General features: G+C 39.6%; 1 protein-coding gene across 1 annotated transcript in view; it reads right to left on the bottom strand.

The window, feature by feature from the left end:
- LOC140729076 (E3 ubiquitin-protein ligase UHRF1-like) overlaps window positions 1-22,683 on the bottom strand; it is a 146,328-nt gene extending 123,645 nt beyond the window's left edge. The window contains exon 1 of the mRNA XM_073048380.1: window positions 22,323-22,683. Within this exon, the coding sequence (XP_072904481.1) occupies window positions 22,323-22,475 (153 nt within the window). The 5' untranslated portion in view covers window positions 22,476-22,683. The remainder of the gene's footprint in view (window positions 1-22,322) is intronic.
- Between the last annotated feature and the right edge of the window lie 1,893 nt (window positions 22,684-24,576).

Here is a 24,576-nt window from a genome sequence, read left to right as displayed (position 1 = left end):
TGCAGTTCTGTGGGGACAAAGGTTCTGTTTAACCCTTTTTGCCAATGCATTGATGGCTTGGAGTTGGGGACTGGGAGGGGTGGGGTAATAATGTTTGCACTATGGGTGCATCTCTTTCATGAATGTGAATTGTACATTTGTTACATTTGTTATGCACTGCACAATTCTCCTTTACACTATGTTCTCATTATTTAAAAAAAATAAAAAATATTGTTGATAAAAAAAAATTCAGCTCTCTTGTTCAAATTAGTGACAGGACAAGTGGAACGGAGTCATTTGTAAATGCTTTAGGAAATCAAGCTACTGAAGTTGAGGTAAATTTAGAACATTGGAAGCTGTGTTTGGGAAGTCTGCAAGAAACGTAGTCTGCCAAACCAACATTTGTACCTTCTAAAACAAAATGGAATTGAATCAACCATGCTCTGCTGTAATCAAAAAGTTATTCTGCAGCACTGTATCTTATTAAAAGCCAAAATTTCCCATGTAATAATACTAAAAGTCCGTTGACCCAAAATAAGCATAGTTATCTAAATGATTCAAACAAAAAAAATCAAAGGTCTAACTTATACCATGTCCAGCAGTAAGATTTTAAACTGACACATTATACCCTTAGCTTATTATACCAAAGCATTTAACATTCATCCACAAATTGGAGACACGTCTTTTAATTAATATGCTGACACATGCAAGAGGCTCTAGTGAAATTAGTTTAAAGACACAAATACAGCTGTTTGCTATACTCACATTAAAAATAACCTTTAATGAGATAATACATATTGTAAGTTTTGTATTTGCATAATTGTTTTCTTCCTGCAAAGGAGATGAATTCCCACAAGCAAAACAATCCACAAATACCCAAAGTTCTTTCATTTGTCAAAAATGTTCCCTCTCCTCAAGGAGTTGACTTTCCCACAATACATTCCTGTGAGTACTATTCAGAAAAGCCCCTAATTTTCAATGTTTCAGTACTATTCCCTTTCATTTCAAATGCCAACTGATCACCAAACCTCCACAGCAAGTAACAGTATAGTTATCTTGGTAAAATATCAAAACCAATTCTCAGCCAATATGAGAAGCAGTGCAAGCTTCTTATGAAGCTGATGTTCACCTCCTAACTTAAGCACTGGGAGGGACAAAATGAAAAACCACCCTTGATGTACCAGATACTTCCCAAGTGAATTTGCAGGGGTCACTGTACTCACTAATTCAGTGTGACTGGAGAGCAGCTCAACATTAACCAACACAGCCACAATTACTAAACAGTTGAGCCACTGTCTTGATTTGCTTCAAGATACAAGTACAAATTTGCAGTTATCCTCAAAACAAAACATTCAATCAAAACTTTTTTGCTGCATTAAGAACACATTCTGAAACCTTTAATTTGATTATATGATGCAATAAAATCTTACTTGATGCCTTTCAAAGTCACTTTGCTGGAGTGAAGCAAGATGCCCCAATCATTCTCCACCATGTAGAAATAAAGCCACTGGAAAAATTGATTCCTACATTTCACGTCTACATACATTAGTTCTGCATGCTACATTTGCTAATGGGGTTATTTTGTTGTTTAATCAGCATTCAACATTTTAGATTTAGATTCCTGGGCCACATAAATGAATGCAAAAAGTATTAGGGAAGACAAAAGATTAAAATAACTTTCACTCTAAAGACTCTATCCTCCTGAGAACTTTTATAATGTAAGGAATGGGTTTAAACACACTCTACTGCATCAACCCTCACTCCTGTAAGACTGCGTTCCAAATATGCCACATGTAGCAACCATTTTCAGAGTGATGCACTTTCATCTGCTAACAAAGAATGCAAAATAACTTCAAAAACAAAGATTCAACATAAATGCAAGCTGTTCTTATTTCTAAGATCATTTTCAAACTATTTAACAATTTGCTGTAGTTTCACATACGATTATCTCCATTATATTTACCTACTAATCCACAGGTGCAGAATTTACCACCAACTGCCATGCAAAGTCTTCCATTTCAGTTTGACCAAACCAGGTTTAGGGTATATAATTAAAATGTTTAACACTGTAAAGTTAGCTATATGAGGTTTAGTTAATAAGCATTATCACCTAACCACACGACGAATTCTTCGTCCCACAATAAAGGTTGTGCCAGTTTTTTTTGTGAGTAGGTGACTTGTCACTTGAACTTAACATTGCACACACAAGGATAAAAAGCTGTGAAGTTCACCACTTCTCAGCCACTAGGTGGCGTTTAGCCAGCCAGCAAGGGTTTTCCAATTACCGTACTCACAGCACGCATGGCAACAAAAATGGACACAAAGGACTTCCTGCTTTATTTTCTCACAGCCATCTTCTGGAAGCATTTTATTCTGTCAGACAATCTATATATGGCAGAATTAAAGACTTCACGGCCAGGACAGATCCCAGCTTGCTTAATGAAGTTTGTTTTCTTCTAATTGTATTTTTCTTTTAAAAACTATGTATAATTAATGTTTGTTTTTCTTGTGAATGCTGCATATTTGATGCTACATGCATACAATATACCCGACTTTAACAAACACTTCAAGCAATGGTCACTACATAACAGAGAGGATACAATGGCCAGGTTTACCCTCTCCAAACACAGTGATAAACAAGTTGTTAAACTCCTACCATTCCTAACACGTAACTCAGTAAGGATCACCTTGATACAATAATACTCTCCTCTATTTCCATTCTTAGTAGGAGAATCATTTATTACTATTTTCCTGAATACTACTTTAAAAAGAGAATATTGCTCCTATCCCTTCAGCTGAAAAAACTGTAACCAATCAACAAAAACAAAAGTATCCAATTTTAATTCTCATCTGGTGGAAACCTCCTGTGATGATTTCAAAGTTGTTCTCTTTTAGGGAAGGACACATTGCCTACCAACAGCAGCCTAATTCTTTGCAAACTGGAACCCCATGATATACATTAGTGGTCACCAACCTTTTCTAGCCCAAGATCCCCTACCTCAGCCTTAGTAAAAGGTGAGATCGACCACAGATCGATTAGTTACACGCATGCGCACCAGGCAGAAAAGACTGGAAGTAAAATCCCACAACCCAGAAGTAGAAATAATGCATCCAGGGGTACCCACTCTTTTTTTGCACCACGGACCGGTTCAATATTGACAATATTCTTGCGGACCGGCCAACCGGGGGGTGGGGGGGGTGTTAAACACGAAGGGAATACAGCTATACTCAAAGCAGGTTCCTTATGTCCAGTCTATTCCACAATTTAGTTTTCACGACTCTCGGCACTTAGCTTCTGTCCCGCGCTGCTCTCGTTTTTTCTGCTGAAAAAAACTCCGCACTGCGTGAAGTGAACTGATGCACCATCAATAACTCTCGGAGACATGAGTTAAGGTAGGCTTTTATTGGCTGGAAGAAAGCACAAGCAGCAAGCGACCACCACACAACATCCTGGAGACTGAGGAAGGGGCAGTGCCTCCAATCGCCTTTATACCAGGGTCTGTGGGAGGAGCCACAGGAGCAGTCAGCAGGGGGGGGCGTGTCCAGACAGGTATATGTAGTTCACCACACGAACACTGGCGTGAGGGTATCACTGTGTTTAGGTGACTGATGTCCTCACGTGGGTTCAAGTTCAACAGTGGGCTGACAGAATGAGGAAAGGTGCAACTGACTCATATTGTTTCCTCACGGCCCGGTGGTTGGGGACCACTGAAGTACACTGTGTAGTGCAGGGGAGCTATGCACATGCACGCTGGGCAGAGACAACGGAACTAAACCCCGCAACCTGGAAACAATCTCTCAACAGTATTCGTGTGTATTTATTTTTCTTCTTTTTTTTCCGGGATCTACTGGGAAGGTCTCAAAGATCGACGGGTTGGCGACCACTAATATGCATGAACCTCCTACTACCAATGTATAAAACATTCCTCAAGCCTCCTTTATTATTCTATACCTTAAGTTCACATTCCCACCCAATTCTATGAACTGTAGACTTGAAAATAATCACAAGAGACTGCAGATTCTGGAATCTGCAGCAAAACAATGAACTGATGGAGTAACTCAATGGATCAGATAGCATCTGTAAGAGGGCTGTTTTGGGTCAAGACTGCATCTGGAAAAGTAGAGAGAAGGTGGCCTGTATCAAGGTGATGAGGAGTGGTGGGGCAAGAACTGATGGTAATTAATGTATCTATTTTCAATTGTTTGCTCTGGGGCACTGTCTTTATCTGATCCACTGTGTCCACTCTGAAGCCTGTAAGAAGATCTATCCAAACAATTCTTCTCAGCCCCTTGTCTCAATGAAACCATCTCACATTCTTAACTCCCACATGAAGAACTTGCTCCCCCCACAATCTTCTCTCAGAGGACAGCTTCCCCCCCATCTGAGGAGTCAGTGCTCAATAAATGCTACTTATACCACTGACAAGATGAAATCTCAAAACTTCAAAGGTTCTGCGTCTTTTCATTATGGGTTTGTTTCTAAACCCAAGACTTCTACCAGCTAGAGGGGCGAGAGCAGAAAAAGTATGGAACCACTACCAGTTGGAGGTTGCCCTACAAGCCAGAAACAGTGCTGACTTGTAAATATACTGCTTTATCTTCCCAATGCTGAGCAACATCCTGGAATTTACTCTAACGGTTTTGTAGTTTACCCACACCAAGGGTTGTAGACTTTCAAGAAACCAGTTCACTACTACTTTCTCCAGGGCAACCAGGGATGGGCAACTAAATGCTGACTCAAGCCTGCAAAGCCCATATCCCTTGGAAAAAAGTTTAAAGAAAAACTTCACAATTTTTAATTTGGACAACAAAGAGCAAATTAAAATAAAATCACAAAACACTATAAATACTTTCAGAATGAAACCCCTACATCAGGAATGGTAAGGCGGGAAAACAAGTCTGTTAAGCAGAGGGTGGGAGAGTTAGAAACCAATCAGTAAAGATTGATAACATCGCCTGCTTGCTGATCATGAACACAGGTACACCACAATGCTGCATGTTTAGATCCCTGCTCTCTACATCCACACAACTGTGTGGCTAAGCACAGCTCCAATGCCATTTTCAATTTTGCCAATAACACTACCCTTGCTGGACAAATTGAAGGTTAGGAACTACTGGAACAAGATAACTTCAAACAGAAAGTTCAGGAGCAGTCTACCAAAGATGTTCAAACCCCTGAAAGGTTTTGATAAGAATAAGTCAGAAACTATTTACAGTGGTGGAGTGGTCAGTACTCAAAGAGTAAAGGCATTTATCCAAACAATCGTAAGCCAATTTATATACAGCAAATTATTAATTGGCTGGCTAGGTAGTGCCACAACATCTCGCTCAAAGTCAGCAAAACTAAACTGCTCTTTCCTCATTCTGATGAAGGTTCCTTGAACTGAAATGTTACTCATTTCTCTTCCCACAGGTGCAGCCTGACCTGCTGAGTGTTTTCAAAATTTATTTTTATTTCAGATTTCCAAAATCTGCAGGTTTTTTTCCATTTTCACTGAAGCACAAATTAACAGGTTTAATCAAAGCATGGGCTAATTGTGTGTTGTACAAACTTCTTGAAACAGATCTGTATCATGTCTCTTCAAATTAAAATTAACTACCAATGACAAGGCATATTCATTCATGCAAATCCTGTTCCATCATTGCTACATCATCAGCACCAATTTAAAAGCATGTCCCAAATGTGTCCGTTGAACCTATTCTGCCAAAATGTAATCACGTATAAAGTGCATTACAGCCCAAGTTACATTATTTCCTGTCTCTTCCGTTCACTTCAAAAAAAATTTCACATTTTTTTCTTAGAACATAATGAAGTACAAAACACGCTCTATTCTTGAATTTATGTTTCCTAACTGTACTTTATTACTGTGATCACAATCTGGAGGCATCTTTGCCACAGAGTGATCGCCAAAGATTCAACAGGCAGTGTATATATAAAAACAATACATTTATCAGGATCATTATTCTTTTCATTTACAGGTGACCATCATTTTTAATGTATCCGTGTTTGACAGAATATAAACTGTTGGATGAATGAATCAGTACTAGGGAGCAAATGAACCACATAAATATGGACACATGATCTTGAAATGTTGGCACAATTTTTTTTTGCAGATATTAAACATGCACTTCAGGATAAAGTTCTCTGAAGATCCAGTATGTGAAATATATAAATTATAGGTGTTCTGACAGATGCTCAGTTAATTATTCCCCTTTTCCAAAAATCACCCAGGTACCTCATCAGAATCCTCTCATTTGACACTGAAAACACATTAAGAAAAGCTATTTATCAGCCATGAATGTTACCTGGATCAGAAGAGATTAAAGATCTTTATTTGTCACATGTACATCAAAGCATACAGTGAAATGTGTTGCTGCGTCAAATCAAATCAGTGAGGATTGTGCTGAGCAGCCCGAAAATGTCACCACGCTTCCGGTGCCAACATAGCATGGCCACAACTCACTAACCCTAAATATACATCTTTAGAATGTGGGAGGAAACCAGAATACCCAGAGGAAACCCATGAGATCACAGGGAGAACAAACACGACTGTGCAAAGGTCTTAGGCACCCTAGCTTTTTATATAAATTTTGTTTTAAATGTTTAATTTTTTGCCTTCTGCATTAGTGTCAGTAGAAAAGAACAAATTTTAGACTTCCAAAAACTAAATGTTAGAGAATTTTTTTGTCTTTTATTTAAAAAAAAGTAACATTAAGTAATAAACCACTTTTCAAATAAAATTTGATTACTTGGTAGGTATATAGCCCAGTGCACAATTAAACAAAGATAACAACAGGATGCTAATGATCAATGGCAGAATGAGTTGAATGAACTAAAAATGATTACCTGGAACAGAAACAGGTGCAGAAGGAATCAAACAGGGTAAAGGGCAACCAAACTAAAAGGTGAGGTTGTGGGAGATGTGACCATTTAACCTTCAAATCATCAATTTTTACACCATGGCAAGAGTGAGCATAGCAATTAGACAAAAGGTAGTCATCCTGATTCAGCAAGGTCTCTCCCAAGCAAAAATTTTGCAACAGTTTCAAAATTGCTGTCCAAGATCTCCTGAAGAAGCCCAAATAAAAGGGCATGGTTGAGGGCCAGAAACACAACAGAAGAGATATATATCAAACTGATATCCCTTCTAAATCGGAAGTCTAGCACTGCTATCAACTCTGAACTCACTGGAACCCAAATATATCCCTCTACAGTCTGGAGAAGTCTTGTCAGAAATGGTCTTCATAGAAGAATTGTTGCAAAAAAGTCATTCCTCTGAAATGGAAACAAAGCCAAGGGACTCACCTACACAGAAAAACACAAGGACTGGGTAGTGAACAATGGTAGCAAGTGGTCTGGACTAATGAGTCAAAATTAGAAATTTCTGGCTCATAACAGGGGGCAGTTTTTCCATAGGACAGCTGGAGAACACTACATGGATGAGAGTCTGCAGCCAACAGTGAAGCACAGTGGAGGTTCCATGCAGGTTTGGGGCTTCAAATTCTACAAATGGAGTTGGTGATCTGGTCAGAATTAATTGAATCCTCAATGCTGAGAAGTACAAGCAGATTGTCATCCATCACATAAAACCAGCAGAGAGGCATCTGATCAGTCTCAACTTCATTATGCAGCAGGACAATGACCCCAAACACATGGCCATGGTCAAAAAGAACCATCTTCAGCAAAAAGAATAAGGAGTTCTGCAACAGATTATATGGCCTCCACAGAGCCCTGATCTCAACATCAGAGATTGTCTGGGATCACCTGGAGAGACTGAAGCAAGTGAGACAGCCAATGTCTGCAGAAGAACTGTGGCAAATTCTCCTAGATGCTTGGAACAACCTACCAGCCAATTTTCTTATAAAACTGCACGATAGTGTACCGAAGGGAATTGATGCAGTTTTAATGACAAATGGTAGTCACACCAAATATTGATTTGATTTAGTTTATAGTGTTTTGTTTTATATTTTAAAACTTTTCATTTCAATGTTTTTGAAAGCATCTTGGTTTTACAGAATTTCATTACACATGACTAAGACTTTTACAAAGTACAGTACGGACTCCTTGCAGACAGCAATGGGAATCAAACCCTGGTCAGTGGCACTGCACTGTAATAGCATTATGCTAATCACTACTGCACAGTATTAACTATAAGGAGAAATGGGACAAGCCTGAGTTTTTACTCTGGAGTGACAGAGGCTAAGAAAAAACCTGATAGAAGCTTATAAGGTTATGAGAGGTATAGGTGGTAGACAGTTAAGATCCTTTTCACAGGGTAGGAATGTCAAATATTAGAGGATACACATTTAAAGTGAGGGGGGGTTAAAATTAAAGGACATGTGTGGAGCAACTTTTGATGCCCCCACGGAGAGTGACAGGTACCTAGAGCAAGCTGCCCAGGGGAAGTGGTAGGAGCAGAAGCACTGAACAATAGTATGTTTAAGACTCTGCTAGTCACAAGAATTTGCAGGAAAGGAAGAATATGGATTATATGTCAGAAGTTAATTAGTTTAATTTGACATTGTTTTCAGCACAAACACTGTGGGCTGAAATGCCTATTCCTGTATACTGACTGGTTGTGTGGTGTTGCAACAGCAGCCTCGTATTCAATGCCAACAAGACCAAGGAATTGATCCTGGGCTTCAGGGAGCTTACAACAGTCCTCATTGAGGGGTCAGTAGTGGAAAGGGTGAGTAGTTTTAGGTGTCAACATCTCAGAGGATCTGTCCCGGGAACAACACATTCAAAAATCACAAAGAAGGTATGCCAGCAGCTCTACAACAATAGGACATTGTCGTTTGGTATATCATCAAAGGCTTTTGCAAATTTCTATAGGTATGTGGTGGAAAGCATTCTGACTGGTTGCTTCCTAGCCTGGCATGGAGGTTCTAATGCACAGGATTGCAAGAGGCTGCAGAGGGTTGAAGACTCAACCAGCTTAATCACGGGCACCACCCACCCCTTCATCTTCAAAGAAGAAGGTATCCATCATGAAAGACTCTCACCATCCAAGACATGCTCCTTTATTGGGGAGGAGATACTGGTGCCAAAGACCCACACTCAACAATTCAGGAACAGCTTCTTCCCCTCAAAATGGCTCATTAATCCCTTTTATTTGCACCATTTATTATTTTTGAAATTTATAATACTTCTTTGTCTTTGGACTGTATTGCTGCTGCAAAACATATTTCATGTTGTAGCCATATAAATCTGTGATCAGGCCAAATTTGGAGTATTGTGTGTAGTTCTAGTTATCCTATCACAAGGATGCAAGATGGCGTTGACACAGCAACGTTTTACAGGCAATTCACAAAACTGCTAGCTATTCAACTAAATATACTTCTAGACTACGATCACTGCAATCCATAGCCTCTAATTTTCCTTTGGGTGGTGTGATTTTGAACCATCTGAACAATCTAGCATTTCTGTGGTCACCTGAAGGATTTGGTAAGCTGGATTCTTGAGAATACAGGTATGATCACAACATGCTATTGATGGGTTTGACTTGAGCCAGGTTGAAGTGTCGGGCCTGGGCCCAAGAGAGAGAAACAAACCAATGTTTAACAATTTAATCTGTCTCCGTTTAAAGTGTTGAGGCCAAGGGTGGAGGGCGATCTGGCCTACTCCTGGACCCACTGCAATTCATGTTCTGTGTATTATTTGTTTACTTTTTTTAATCGTTTGCAGGATTTGTTCTTTTTTCACACATTGAATGTTTGTTAGTCTTTGTTGTGAGAAGTTTTTGTAGCTTCTATTGTGTTTTTTTGTTCTGTGGTACCTGCACAATGTGTCTCAAGCTGTATATGGTATACGTACTTCAATAATAAATGTTGTTTGAACTTTGAAGACATAGAGGATTTAGAGAAGGTGCATTAGAGGTTCATCTGGTGAATACCTTGCCCAACCTCACATTCTATCTCATAACTTCTTATCCAGGCAGCATTCAAGAACAACACCATGGATGATAAACACTATGTTCTCAATACATTGCTGTGCAGGAGACACAATCCATCATCCTGGCAGTTCTCCAAGATAACAATAACATTAGATACCAAACTCGATTTAGAGACAATCTTCCAACCACATGCCCCATACCCACATCATCATGAAAACCATCAACTTCCACCTTTAACATTGTTGAACTCTTTTGGCTTCAGCTCAGAATGCCATGGTTAAAGCACAGATAGAATATTATGGCCAGGTCCATCTCATCAACGATGACTACACCAATTTACTTCCTGTGATGGAGCAATCCTAAAAGAACTGAAGCAGACTCATTAACAGGATTAACAAGGTAGTGTTCACGAGCCATTCAGAAATCTGGTGGAGAGGAAGAATCTACTCCTGAATTGTTCAGTGTGGTCTTTGGCTCCTGTATCTCCTCCCCAATGAGAGAGCATGTCCTGAATGGTGAGGGTCTTTCATAACGGATATATTTTTTTAAATGTCAAGTTCAGAAAAACAAAGGTGATGTCATTAAAGCACCCAAAATTTTCATGGGGTAGACAATAATGTTTCTCCTTGGTGTTTAGAATCGGGATTCACAGTCTCAAATTAAGGGTAACTATTCAGGATCAAGGTGAGAACAAATTTCTTGATCAGTGAAGCTTTGGAACTATTCAAGACAATAGATCAATAGATTACTAAATATTAAGAAAATTAAACAGTATTGAATTAGCAAAGTGACAATGAATTAAGAGCAGGCACAAACAGATTGGAAGTTATAAGAAGCCAAAGCAACTGCTCTTGCTCCTTTTTCTTTTGATCTTATTATCCACTGTTAATCTTGAACTTGTCACTCCAATGTTGCACTGAAACAAAATTTTCCAAGACCTTCCTGATTTGCACTGTTCTATCCATCTAATATCCCCATGTTTCTTGAAAAACTCCTATTAATTTTGAAATGTTGAAGTTTGAAATTCTCTCATATTTTCAAATATCCATACCATTATTCTTTGTTGATATAATTTCGGACAACCCTACATCTAGAAACCTACGGCACAATACAAGCCCTTTGGCCCAAATAGTTGTGCTGAACATGTCCTTACCTTAGAAATTACCCAGGGTTACCCATGGCCCCCTATTTTTCTGAGCACCATGTACCTGTCCAGAAGTCTCTTAATTAGAAGACCCTATCGTATCCGCCTCCACCACCGTCGCCGGCAGCCCATTCCACACACTCACCACTCCCTGCGTAAAAAACTTACCTTCATACAACAATCTGCCAGAGGAACTCATCTGGTCAAGCATCATCAGTATTGGAAAGAAACTGCCAGTATTTCAGGGTTGAAGCCTTGCTGCAGGATTTGTTGAAGCAAATCAGAGAAATAGATGAATATGAAATCGAACTTTGAGGAATAATCTTGAATTGCTGTTTTAGGGTCGTGACACTAGTAGCTAAAAGTTAACAAGATCAATTGGATAATGGAAAGTTACCCTTAAATTACTGTCCAATGGTTAACAAAAACGAAAAATGTTTATTTTTTTGCCTGAGGATGATACTGTTATTGATGTATTTTATAAGCTTAGTCACATTCTGTGGCCAAGGCGACAGCTACGTAAAGTGAGATCCCATACGAGTTAGTTGACCAGTAAATCCATTTTTATGTTGTTTGTTGAGAGTGAATGCTAGCCACTAATCTTTCACATCCATCACACAGCTCAAATTAATCTTTATCAGAAAAATGGCACACCAGATGCCTGAAGTGCCTACTTAGACTGTGCCCAACTCCTGCAGTATGTGGCTTGGACCCAGGTCCTCTGACTTGAGTGAGATGATTATGTCAAGCCACATAAATAAGCTGACACCACTAAAACAATGTTTGACTTTTTTTTAATGTTTCACCTTAATAATGTGAAAAGATGGCACATCCCTGTTAAATGTTCTGATTGGAGCTGATATATCACAGGCTCCCTCAGCTTTTCTTAACAGAAGCACAGGAATCAGTTAAATGTCCTTATATCATTAAATTTAGTTTTAAACTAAAAAGTAAAAGATGCAAATAAAGAATCGTTCTCAAGTCGTCATGCAACACTGATCCATTGCCAATAAAATATTTCAGACAACTGGAAAGCCACATTTTCTTGAATGATTTTTCTCTTTGAAATATATCCATCACAATAGTCTACTACACATTTACATACAGTGCTTATAAAAAGTATTCTCTCCCCCCCCGAAAGTTTTCATGCTTTATTGTTTTACAACATTCACTCACAGTGAATTTAAATTGGCTTTTTCCATCGCTGAGCAACAGAAAGAGACTCTTTCATGTCAAAGTGAAAAAAGATCTCTACCAAGTGATCTAAATTAATTACAAATATAAAACACAAAACAATTGATTGCTTAAGTTTTCACCTCCCCCATTTAATATGACACACAAAAATTATTACTGATGCAGCCAATTGATTTTATAAATCACATAACTAGTTAAACTGAAATCTGTTTTTGGAGACCTGTGTACAATCACGGTGTTTCAATTGATTGCAGTAAAAATGCCCCTGTATCTGGAAGGTCCAACTGCTTGTGAGTCACTATCCTGGCAAAAACTAAACCATGAAAACAAAAGAACACTCCAAGTAACTCCACGAAAAGGCTACTGAAAAGCACAAGTCAGAGATGGACGCAAGAATATTTCCAAGTCACTGAAAATCCCTTGGAGTAAAGTCAATCATCAAGAAATGGAAAAAATACAGCACAGCTGTAAATCTGCCGAGAGCAGGCTATCCTCAAAAACTGAGTGACCGTGCAACAACTGTTGGCCAGGTGCTTCACCAGTCGCAGCTTTATGGGAGAGTGGCTAAGAGAAAGCCACTATTGAAAAAACACTCACATGAAATTTCAGCTAGGGTTTGCCAGAAGGCATGTGGGGAAACTCTGAAATCAGCTGGAATAAGGTTCTATGGTCTGATGAAACCAAAATTGAGCTCTTTGGCCATCAGGCTAAACACCATGTCGTCATAAGCCATCATCAAAAACACACCATCCCTACCATGAAGCATGGTGGTGGCTACATCATGCTATGGGGATGCTTCACAGCAGCCGGCCCTGGAAGACTTGTGAAGGTAGAGAGTAAAATGAATGTAGCAAAATATAGGGAAATCCTGGATGAAAACCTGATGCAGTCTGCAAGAGAAATGCAACTTGGGAGATTTGTTTTCCAGCAAGACAATGACCCCAAGCATAAAGACAAAGATATAAAGGAATGGCTTAAAAACAACAAAGTTAATGTCCTGAAGTGGTCAAGTCAGAGTCCAGACCTCAATCCAATTGAGAATTTGTAGCTGGACTTGAAATAGACTGTTCACTCGTGATCCCCATGCAATCTGACAGAACTTGAGCAGCTTTATAAAGAATGGGGAAAATGCAGTGCCCATATGTGCAAAGCTGATATAGAGATCTATCCAAACAGACTCAAGGCTATAATTGCTGCCAATGGTGTATCTGCTAAAAACTGGCTTGAAGGGGTTGAATACTTATGCAACCAATTATTTTGTGTTTTATATTTGTAATTAATTTAGATCACTTGGTAGAGATCTGTTTTCACTTTGACACAATATAGTCTTTTTCTGTTGAGTGTCAAAATAAACCAAATTAAATCCACTGTGATTCAATGTTGTAAAACAATAAAACATGAAAACTTCCAGGGGTGGGGGTGAATACTTTTTATAGCCACTGTAACAATCCCCATACACTTCCCTCAGCATGTAACTGGTAAGTTATTCCTTATTTACAGAACATATTGGCAAAGATATATACAACCAAAAGCAAAAGACAGCACTGCCCCATCTGACATTTGTAAATTTATGACCTAACACAAAACTGCTGCATGCTTAGCTAAAGTATTATCTACTGCAGTATACCCAAAATTTAATCTTTTATTGTCCTGTCTTCGTTGGAGTAATTTCCTAAAAGTACACACCAAGTAAAGGGCAGCACCTTGCTATTTCTCTTCTTGACAGCATCCAAGCTTGTTTACATTTGTTTCAAGATTTGGTATAAGCAATTGTGTTGAAGCCTCACCACAATCAGCACTCACAATGCTTTAAATGATGACATAATGAGTCAATATTGAATAGTTTCTATTGATAGTTAAGGATTAAATCTTGATCAAGATAAAATTCACAGCTCAACATATCACAGGCAGTCCTGGTGGGTAATGTGCTCAAAGCAATCCCAACTTCCCCTTGATCAGGAGCAATTACTCAACAGCACAAGGCCATAAAATTCTCAGGAACCCTGCTTTCAAATTCAGATCTCTTGGAAAAATAGATCCACGCAATTCTACGCCAAAAAGGCATCCCAAAGAGGTTTCCTGATGAAGCCACTTAATCTGGGTCCCTTTCTTATATTGTTGTACTGAACAAAACTGCATATATTTCTGCACTTCAAATGAATTCTTTATAGGTCTATATATCTTGCAAACCAACAGAATGGTGTTGTATCACAAGATCAAAATATTACTTCCTCTACCCAACCACCTTGAATACTGGTTGTACTTCACTAATGGTCACCTCAGCTTTGACCAGCTGGTGCAGGAGGTCTCAAAGTCCTGAACATAAGTCCTGGCCATATCACCCCTGCCTCCCCCCCCAGGGTGGGAGGGAATTTTTCAGTGGATGATTCAGAGGGTGGTGGGGGAGGGGATGCTTGGTTGCAGGGGGGGGGGGGTGCAGCTGAAGGATTACAGGCTTCATTTAAGAAATGAATTACTTATTATAAGCATTTGACCTTCAGTGCCTCATAAATGATTACAATGATCACGTAATCGCCTCATTTTTCGCTAAAGCACTGTTCACTGAGACTCTGCTCAAAGCACGTTATAGTTGTTGAAAAACAATGTGACACTTCCACATTTGCCATGAGAATCTGAGCGTAATAAATAATCACACAGTGACTTGATTCCTGTTAATTAGAGTATGGTATTCAATGGGGTAAAGTTAAGAATCTGCCCTTTCAAATGATCTTAATCACATTTCTCTAGCCCACTGCCCGACCAAGTTATCACTGCCCCACTTTATGTATCGTCAGGCAGAGTCAGGTTTTACCTGAGCTATGATGACATAACAACTTTCCATTTATTGATCGCAGTGCTTGAGGTTGGACTTAAACAATAGTGATTGACAGTGGTCATTAATCCATAATGAAAATGGCAGAAACAGACCAAACAAATAAGAAGTGCAGACAGTATAAATATGGATTTATACCAGCATCAAGTTGTTATTTGCAAGGGGACTAGAAACAGATACAAAGGGGGAGTCAATATTTCTGGTTGTTGAGCATTTTGTTTAAAAAGAGAAAGACAGTCTGCTCACCAACTTTCTTGGCTTGTACAGTAGATGGGATACCATCAATAACAGGACACTACCGTGGGTTATTACTTTCGTGAAAGAAGCCATATTTAATGTATTTACCAACTTGCCACAAAAAGATCAAATGCACAAATCATTAAATACTTTTATCACAGCAGTAAATAAAATCAAGTTCCATGCTCTCAATTCTCAACTGTTTTGAGAGCATTATACTGAGAATGATGAACAGTTTGAACACTTGCTGTTGCACGCAGAAGTCAGATGGCTCTCAAAAGGAAACTCCTGAGACACTACGTGTTTTTTGAAACTGTGATAAAAAATTTTGAAAACTCAAATGCTTCATTCAGTAATTGACTCAAGAGTTTTAAGGTTGACATTGCTTATTTGTCAGAATTATTTGCAAAGTTTAATGAAGTCAATCTTCAATTGCAGGGAAATAATGTGAATCTTATCAAAGTCAAATCAGTCTTCGCCACGTTTCTGTCCAAGTTAACTCTATTTAAGTGCAAAACTGGCCGTCACAACCTTTTCAAATTTACGAGCCTCTCTGAGTTGGAAGAGAAAGAAAGAATCCCAAATGATCTTCACAGATACTGTGTCCACTCGGGTGAGATGCATAAGACGCACCAGAGAGATTTCAGGATCTTCTCTCGATCCAAATTGGGTAATAAATCCGTTCGTAACACTTGTAAAGAGGAATTAACAGGATCATCACCTTTATTATGTGCCGTGTCGTATGATGTAGGCAATCATGGTCTTTTCAATCTGAGAAGATCTAATAAGCTTTTCAAAACTTTTGCCTGTCCATCCCTTAATATAATTCATGAACATCATGCGCTGTTGACTGCGACTTTTTCTTCCATCTTTTTCCCGTCACTGCGAGATGTTTGAGCTTCTTTCCTCAGTGCATGTCCCAGAAATCCCAGATGCCATTTCCTGATTGATATCAGCTCTCTTCTTATTCCAGCTTTTTGCAACACTTCCTCATTTGTTACTGTCCCTCCACAATATTTTTGTCATTCTTCTCAAAAATTCTATTTCTGCAGCTTCAAGTCTTCCTTCATTTTGCTTTGATATTGTCCAACATTCACTTCCATATGTTAGTATGGAATGAACCTAGCACCACTACACTCTGAGTTCTGTGCTCATAGAAATTATGTAATTCTTTATTATCTTGCTCAAATGTTCAAAGGTGCATTTAGCAATCCCAATCCTCCTAATTTTAACATCAGCCCTACCATCAAATGTTATCGTGCTCCCTAAGCAATTGTTTCATTGTCCACCTTCAGTTCGTATTTCTAGTCATAGAGTCAAAGAAAAGTACAGCACTGAAACAGGCCCTTTGGCCCATCTAGTCTGTGCCAAAACCATATAAACTGCTTACTCCCATCGACCTGCACTGAGCCCATAGTCTTCCATACCCCTACCATTCATTTACCCATCCAAACTTCTCTTAGATGTTGAAATCAAGTTTGCTGACAGCTCCTTCCACACTCTCACTATATAAGTGAAGAAGTTTCCCATCAAGTTCTCCTTAAACTTTTCACCTTTCACTCTTAACCCATTGCCTCTAATTGTAGTCCCACCCAACCCCAGTGGAAAAAGCCTTCTTGTGTTTACCCTATCTGTACCCCTCATAATTTTGTATAGCTCTGTATAATCTCCTCAGTGTTCTACTGTATATTCAAAGGGAAACTGTCCTAACCTATTCAGTCTTTCCTTGTAACTCCAGTTCTCCAGACCTGGAAACATAAATTTTCTCTGTATTCTTTCAACCTTTTTTACACCTTTCCTGTAGGTAGGTGACCAAAACTGCACACAACACTACAAACAAGGCCTCACCAACACCTTATACAATTTCAACATAACATCCTATCTCCTGCAGTCAATACTTTGATTTATGAAGGCCAATGTACCAAAAACTCTCTTTATGACCCTATCTACCTGTGACACCACTTTCAATGAATTATGGACCCGTATTCCCAGATCCTTTTGTTCGACCACACTTCTCAGTGCCCTACCATTCCCTGGTTTGTCCTACCAAAGAGCAACACCTCGCACTTATCTGCACTAAATTCCACCTGCTCCTTCACTGACGACTACACCCCGATTCTTGGTGTCATCTGCAAATTCACTTAAATCCAGTTAACCACATTGTCATCCAGCTGACAAACAACAATGGACCTAGCATTCCACTAGGCACAGGCCTCCAGAGAAGAAACCATCTGCTACCACTCTGGCTTTTTCCACAAAGCTAATGTCTAATCCAATTCACTACCTCATCATGAATGCTGAGCGACTGAAACTTCTTGACCAAACTCTCATGCGGGACCTGTCATATGCCTTGCTAAAGTCCATGCAGATAACATCCATTGCCTTGCCTTCATACACTTTCTTAGTAACTTCCTCGAAAATCTCAACAAGATTCTTTAGACATGACCTACCACACACAAAGATATGCTGACTATCCTTAATCAGTTTGTGTCTATCCAAATATGGATATATTTGGTCCCTTAGAATACCTTCCAATAACTCTACCACTGCTGATGTCAAGCTCAGCAGCCTATAATTTCCTGTATTTTCTGTATTTCTTTCTTCTTTGTAACAACCACACATTCGGTCTTCTTACAGTTGATGGTCAATCCTCTCTTTGCACTTTAACAGTTTTATCGAGTACTTCTTGGAACTTCTCTTTAAAAGTAGAAATTAACAGGAAGGATGAGGAAAAACTGATCTCATTACAAAATGGCTTTGAGCTGAAGCGAAGGTTCAAAAAAAAATCATATCAGGACTTTGGTTGCAGAAAAAACTCTCTAAACACTATGCTGCACTGAGAAAAAAGGTCAAAATGTTCTTTATTGCCTTTCCAACATCATACTTAGTGGAGCGTGGTTTCAGTACAGTCACCCACCCAACTACTGTCAAAGCCACAAAACACATTGCAAAGTACTGAACATGGGAGATCTGAGAGACCTTCTGAGTGACATTCAACCCGATATTGAAAAGATGACGCCACTGCACCAAGCCTATCCATCTCATTAAAAAGTTAAAAAGCAAGAAGTAGTGAATAGTTGAATCAGAATCTGGTTTAATATAACTGGCATATGTCATGAAATTTGCTGTTTTGCAGTAGCAGTACATTACAATACATAATAATTAAAACCATTAATAGTACTGGGCTACTAATGTATGCTCTAAAATTGTTGTTAAAAATAGGTTCACTGTAATTAAATACTATAATTTTATTTGTAGCTTTAAACAGATTTTTTTGGCAATTATTTGTCACTGCTTTGAATCTGCGGTTCCTATTTTCTTTCACTAAATATTGTAAATCGAATTTCTTTATGGCTTTTATGTAATGGCCGGAAAGGGAGAGGAGGGGCTGGGGAGCCAAGGGAGGCAGTATCTCAAAACGGTCTGGGAACCACTGGTCTGTGTGGATGGATTCTAACCTCTAACTTCTACGATGCTTCATTATCTTACATTATACAAATTGTTCTGCATATTAAAGAAAAATGTTGCAAGATTTCCATTTTTATTTTTTCCAACATACTGCCTTATAATTATAACCATATAATTCAGTTTCCAAAAGCTGTACAGGTACATCATACATTTATCTGCAGCACCTAGTCCAATTTGGAAAATTCCATTGTATAAAAATCTACGGTGAACAACTCTGCACACCGACAAAATGGAAACTTCAGTTACTTAAGCTGGTTGGATAGGTGAATTCATGAACATACATGAAAAAGGCCCCCTTCTGGCAACCCAAGCAGTAATGAAAAATGTAGTAATTTGATTAAAGTGAGCACCACAGTGCCTCCTTTAAGAACGCCAGCAACAAAATAAATAATTCCAAAGATAGTTGAAGCAAATGAACAGAGCGAAAGGAATATCACATCATAAAATCTCATTTGCTTTCTTGTAAAAGTACTGATGCTACAATCTAGTTCTATGTACCTGTAACAACATAACCATCTTCAGTGTTGTGCATACATAACTAAATAACTATCTTCCACTCTGCATCCAAGTTCTCAGGTGCATTGCTTTTAATCAGAGCAGAAAGTAATACAAAACATGGTTTGCAAATAATCAAACACATCTTTCACCAGTGCTCTCTCCCACAACTCATTTAAACCACATTACACATTGCTAAAAGTAACAACCCCAGAATGAAGAGATATTTATCAGTATTTACAAACAAAACATTCAGCATGTCTGGGAGCATCCATAGAAAGAGAACAATGTTTCAGGTTTCCTTCTTTCTCAGTTTTATAGACTTTAACTTGAAACACTATTTCTTTTTCCACTGATTGTCATACTAACTTGATTCAATATTTTGATGAGGTGATGAGGGTGATTTTTGAAGGTAATGCTGTGGATGTTGTCTACATGTATTTTAGTAAGATGCTTGAGAAGTCCCACATGGGAGGCTCATCCATAAAATTAAGCTGCACGTGATCTATGGTGAACTGGCCATTTGGATTTAGAACTGCCTTGCACTTGGAAGACAAAGGGTAGTGGTTGAAGGGTCTTGAAGCTGAAAGTCTGTCATTAGTGGTGTTCTGCAGTGATCTGTACTTTGGATCTCTGCTGTTTGTAATGTATGTACATGACCTGGATGAAAATGTCAATGGGTGAGCTAGTGAGTTTGTGGATGATACGAAAATTGGTTGTGTTGCAGATAGCATAAAAATTGGCAAAGAATACAACGGGATTAAGATCAGTTGGAGATACAGGCAGAGAAATGGCAGGTGTAATTTATCCCGGCCAAATGTGAAGCTCTGTACCTGGGCAGGGGGGGGGGGGATGTCAAATGCAAAGAGACAGTACACTATTAAAGGTAAGATCCTTAAGAGTTGATGAGCAGAGAGATCTTGGGGTCCAGGTTCAAAGCTCCCTGAAAGTGACTACGCACGTTGATAGGATAAGGCGGCATATGGCCACTTGCCTTTATTAGACCAGGCATTGGGTTCAAAAGTCAGAAAGTTATGGTGTAGCTTTATAAAACTCTAGTTAGGACATATCTGAAGTACTGCATACAATCCTGGTCAATCCATTATAGGAAGGATATTGAAGCTTTGGAGAGAGTACAGAAGAGGTTTATCAGGATGTTGCCTGAGGGTGTGTGCTGTCATGAGATGTTGGACAACTTGGTTTGCTTGTCTGGAGTGGCGGAGGCTGAAGAGAGATCTGATAGAGGTTTATAAGGTAGAGTAGACAGGCAATATCTTTTTCCAAGGGTTGAAATGATTAATACCGGTGGACATGCATTTAAGGTCAGAGAGTGTAACTTCAAAGGAGATATGAGGAGCAAGTGCCTTCTTTAAACACAAAGAGAGTGGTGGGTACCTAGAACGCGCTGCCTGGGGTGATAGTAAAGGCAAAGACATCAGAGGCTTTTAAGAGACATTTAGATAGGCACATGAATGTGAGGAAAATGGAAAGATATGGACACTGTGCAGGCAGAAGAGATTAGTTTAGTTGGCTGTTTGATTATTAATTTAATTGGTTCAGCACCACATTGCAGGCCAAAGCAATCCTGTGCTATACCATTCCATGATAGATTATTTCAGATTTTTGACATTTGCAGTTTTTATTTTCGTGTTTATTCAGTGCATTGCTTAACACATTCAGCTTTTTTTTACTCACCCTAATCCAACTATTAACTGGAACTGGAGGAAATCAGACCTAACGTAACTTGCATATGTAAAATCACAAAAGCTGCAGATGCTAAAAATCTAAATAGAAATAGATGGAAACACTCAGCAGGTCAGGCAGTTCCGAAGGAAGATTTCGACCCAAGGCTTTAACATCGTTTTATTCTCCACGGATACCGCCTCAACTGCAGTTTTTCCATCATTTTCTGTTTTACTAATGTGATGTTTATGAATGAGCAGAAATACAAGCTATGCACACGGATAATTTCTGATGTAATCTGCCCAGAATGCTCAAGATGATCACGTGTTGGGGGGAAAAGACTTTTTCTACGACTCCCCAGTTTGGAAATTCACTGTTGCACAAAACAAAGTGGGGGGGAAACTACCAAGCGAGAAGTTTCTCGTCCTATGAGGGAATCCAGACTAATGTGTTGGTTACATTTTGGAACGGATTGAGTTTCCAGTCTAGCCTCGCTCCCACCCTCTGACCGGGGAAGGAGAAGCGAGCTCCGAGTCTGGGGAAGTGGGGGGTTGGGGACAAGGCTTTCGCAGCAGACGACCTGCTAGAGGGCGACGTGAGCAGTAATCTCCCCAACAGGAGCCCCAGGGTACAGTACATATTCCGTGCGATGACTCGGGTACCGCACATTTACAAGGCCCTTCAGATTTAGCCCGCCGAACATGTCGAGTGCTCCCGTTTTCCTTTTAAGTAATCCGCCAAACTGGTTTTATTAACGTCGGATGGAGAGATCAATAACCGAGAGATTCAACAGCCCCGCAATAGAGCGGCTACTGCTGTTTCATTCTAACATCAGGAAATGGGCCAGCCACCACACACCCCCACCCACCCCATTTTCCAATAGTTCCCGCCGCTCATCTCCCCCTACGCCCTCCTCCGGGCCTGTGCTTGAACATGTTGAGCCAGGTCCCGGGCAGAGCAGCGAGTAATTCCGCTGCTCGGATCGACTCGCCATGCTTGGAGCAGTGCCCGAGGGATTTTGGAGCAGGATCAGGGGAACTGGTTCGGGCCGTCCTATACAACACCAGCACCGAGAGAACCATCCTGTACCCTCCACTGCAAATAAAGCCCCACAAGCCAGTTACTCTGTTCTGAATGCAGACTAAATTACAAAAAAAAATAACAAGACGAAAAACAACAATTTGCATTTTGCGCTGAATTGCTTCCCTTCCTCAATCCTTGTCTTGCTGAGAGGAATGTCGTAACAACCAGTCGCATATTCATGTCCGGCTGCAATGGGGGGGGGGGGTAAAAAAAATCCTTGTTTTGGGGGTTACATTGTAGTTAAACAGGAAGCAAATGCGTTTTCGGTGCATCTCGCTGGTTCTTTGGAGGGGGTTTATTTCGCATTTACCTGCTTGCCTCTATAAAACAGACGCTGACACTCGGGGTTCACATTGAAGCTCTCTTGGATCTTTAACCTCAGCGACTCAATTTTGGTCAATCTGGATAGATCGTCTATGCAGCGGGTTTGCTTGCCGTCGATAGTCCGCACTTGAATCCACATCTTTCCGCCGCTCTTCCTCTTTTAACCCAAAGCAAAACAATAAAATGGAAAGAATACCATCAGCCCTACAACCGGTTACAGGCGAAAAGGGAGGGAAAAATTAAACTGGGAATAAGATTTTTTTTTAAAAAAAACAAAAATCTCCTCCTCTTCCTGCTGCGGCTAATAGTCTCTGTGTTGTTTACTGAACTAGGAACAGGCAGACACACATGGGTTCACGGCGCGCCAAGCAAATCTCGCGAACATATGATAATTAATTCTAGATGGGGGGGGGTGCAATCGAGAGAGAAAAAAATAAAGAATTCATTTTCGGTCGTTTCAACTTTTTCAGACGTATTTTCCCCCTCAAAACAAATGAATGAAATAGTGCCTGTCACCGAGGGCGGGACAACGGTACTCCCTCGATCATGAGGTAAATTTCTTGCCCCTCCAGTTCGCTCTGTGCTGTGATCTCGTTTCGGGTTACCGGGCTTTTGCTTTTGGCGGGCTGTGGGGAAAAAAAAACAAAAATATTTCGCTTATTCTTGCCAATCATTATTATTTTTTAAAGTTTTAGCCGATTATCTATAAATCTTGCAAAGAAAAACAGACTTGTTTGAGTCTATTCCTCTTCCCCAACACTTTGGATGATATTGTTCACCCTGAAATGTTTGAAACGTACTGTTGCAGAAGGGATTAAACGTGAGGTTTCATTTTCATATGCCCTGCTGAATTCAGTGTCAGGTCAATCAGCCGGTAGGGAAAGTGTGAATTCTGCTAACCCATCCAATGAATGCTAAAATACATGGAATTGAAATGAAATATTCTTTTAAAAAACGTGTGATATCGTTTGTAACCCCCCCCCCCCCCAAGTGCTTTACGAGAGCCTGGGGAAAAACAAGCAGGGTTTTTTTTTAATTTGGGTAGAATATTCCAGAATGCAAGGGCACTCCTAGTACAGTATGTCAATATCATCCCCCACATGCACGCTAGCTCATTATCGAGTTGAGAAGATGCAGCTGCAGGCTTGGGTTCTATGTATCTTGTTTCTAAGCAACACTCTTTCTTGTGTATTTCATTGTTGAAAATTTTAACTGCATTATACTCTTAATTTCAAATTTTCTGCTTAATGTTTGACTTACGTTTTGAGGATCTCCCCATTTTCAACAACCGTAATATTTTCAATAAAGACTGCAGTATACTGCAGATGCTGGAATCTGGAGCAACAAAGTGCTGGAGGACCTCAGAAGGCCAGGCAGTGTATATGGAAGGAAGTGGACAGTCAACATTTCGGGCAGAGACCTTTCATTGGGAATGAACATTTCCTACATCTTCATTGACAGTAGCCTGAAGTACCACACCACCCAGTTCAAGAATAGCTAATTCCTTCAACCCTTTGGTTCCTGAACCAATCTGCACAACCCTAATCACTACCTCTGCACCATGACCATTTTTCACTACAATGGGCTTTATTTTGTTGTTCCAATTGTATTCTTTCTTGTAAAAGCTGTATAATATGTATTTGATTGATCCTTGTGGATGCTCATAGTTGATGCTGTATCACTGTAGGTTTTTCATTGTACGTGTGTGTGTGTGTGTGTGTGTGTGTGTGTGTGTGTGTGTGTGTGTGTGTGTGTTGGACCCATTATCTAAGAAAGGATGTGGTAGCATTGGAGAGGGTCCTGGGGAAGTTCATGAGAATGATTCCGGGAATGTAAGTGTTAACATATAGAAGGCATTTAATAGCTCTGGGCCTGTACTCACTGGAGTTTAGATTTTAGAGGAATAAGGGGGATCTCATTGAAAACTATCAAAAATTGAAATATCTAGATAGAGTGTATGTGGAGAACCTGTTTCCTGTAGTGGGTGATTCTAGGACCAGGGGAACTGCCTCAGGATAGAGGGACATCCATTTAAAGCAGAGGTGAAGAGAAATTTCTTTAGCCAGAGGGTGTTGAATCTGTGGGCCAATTAAACAGCTGCCCCAATCAGCTAAAGTTTCATGGCAATAGTTAAATACATAAAAAGACAAACTACCATTTAACTGAGCAACAAATTATGTAATTAAATGAAATACTGAACAAATTAGAACATGATCAATAGACTACAGTGCTATAAAACT

The sequence above is a fragment of the Hemitrygon akajei genome, chromosome 6 (genome assembly GCF_048418815.1).
Source record: "Hemitrygon akajei chromosome 6, sHemAka1.3, whole genome shotgun sequence".
NCBI classification, from domain to species: Eukaryota; Metazoa; Chordata; class Chondrichthyes; order Myliobatiformes; family Dasyatidae; genus Hemitrygon; species Hemitrygon akajei.
The sequence above is the reverse complement of the archived record's forward strand: the minus strand, read 5'-3'. Positions and strand labels throughout refer to the sequence as shown.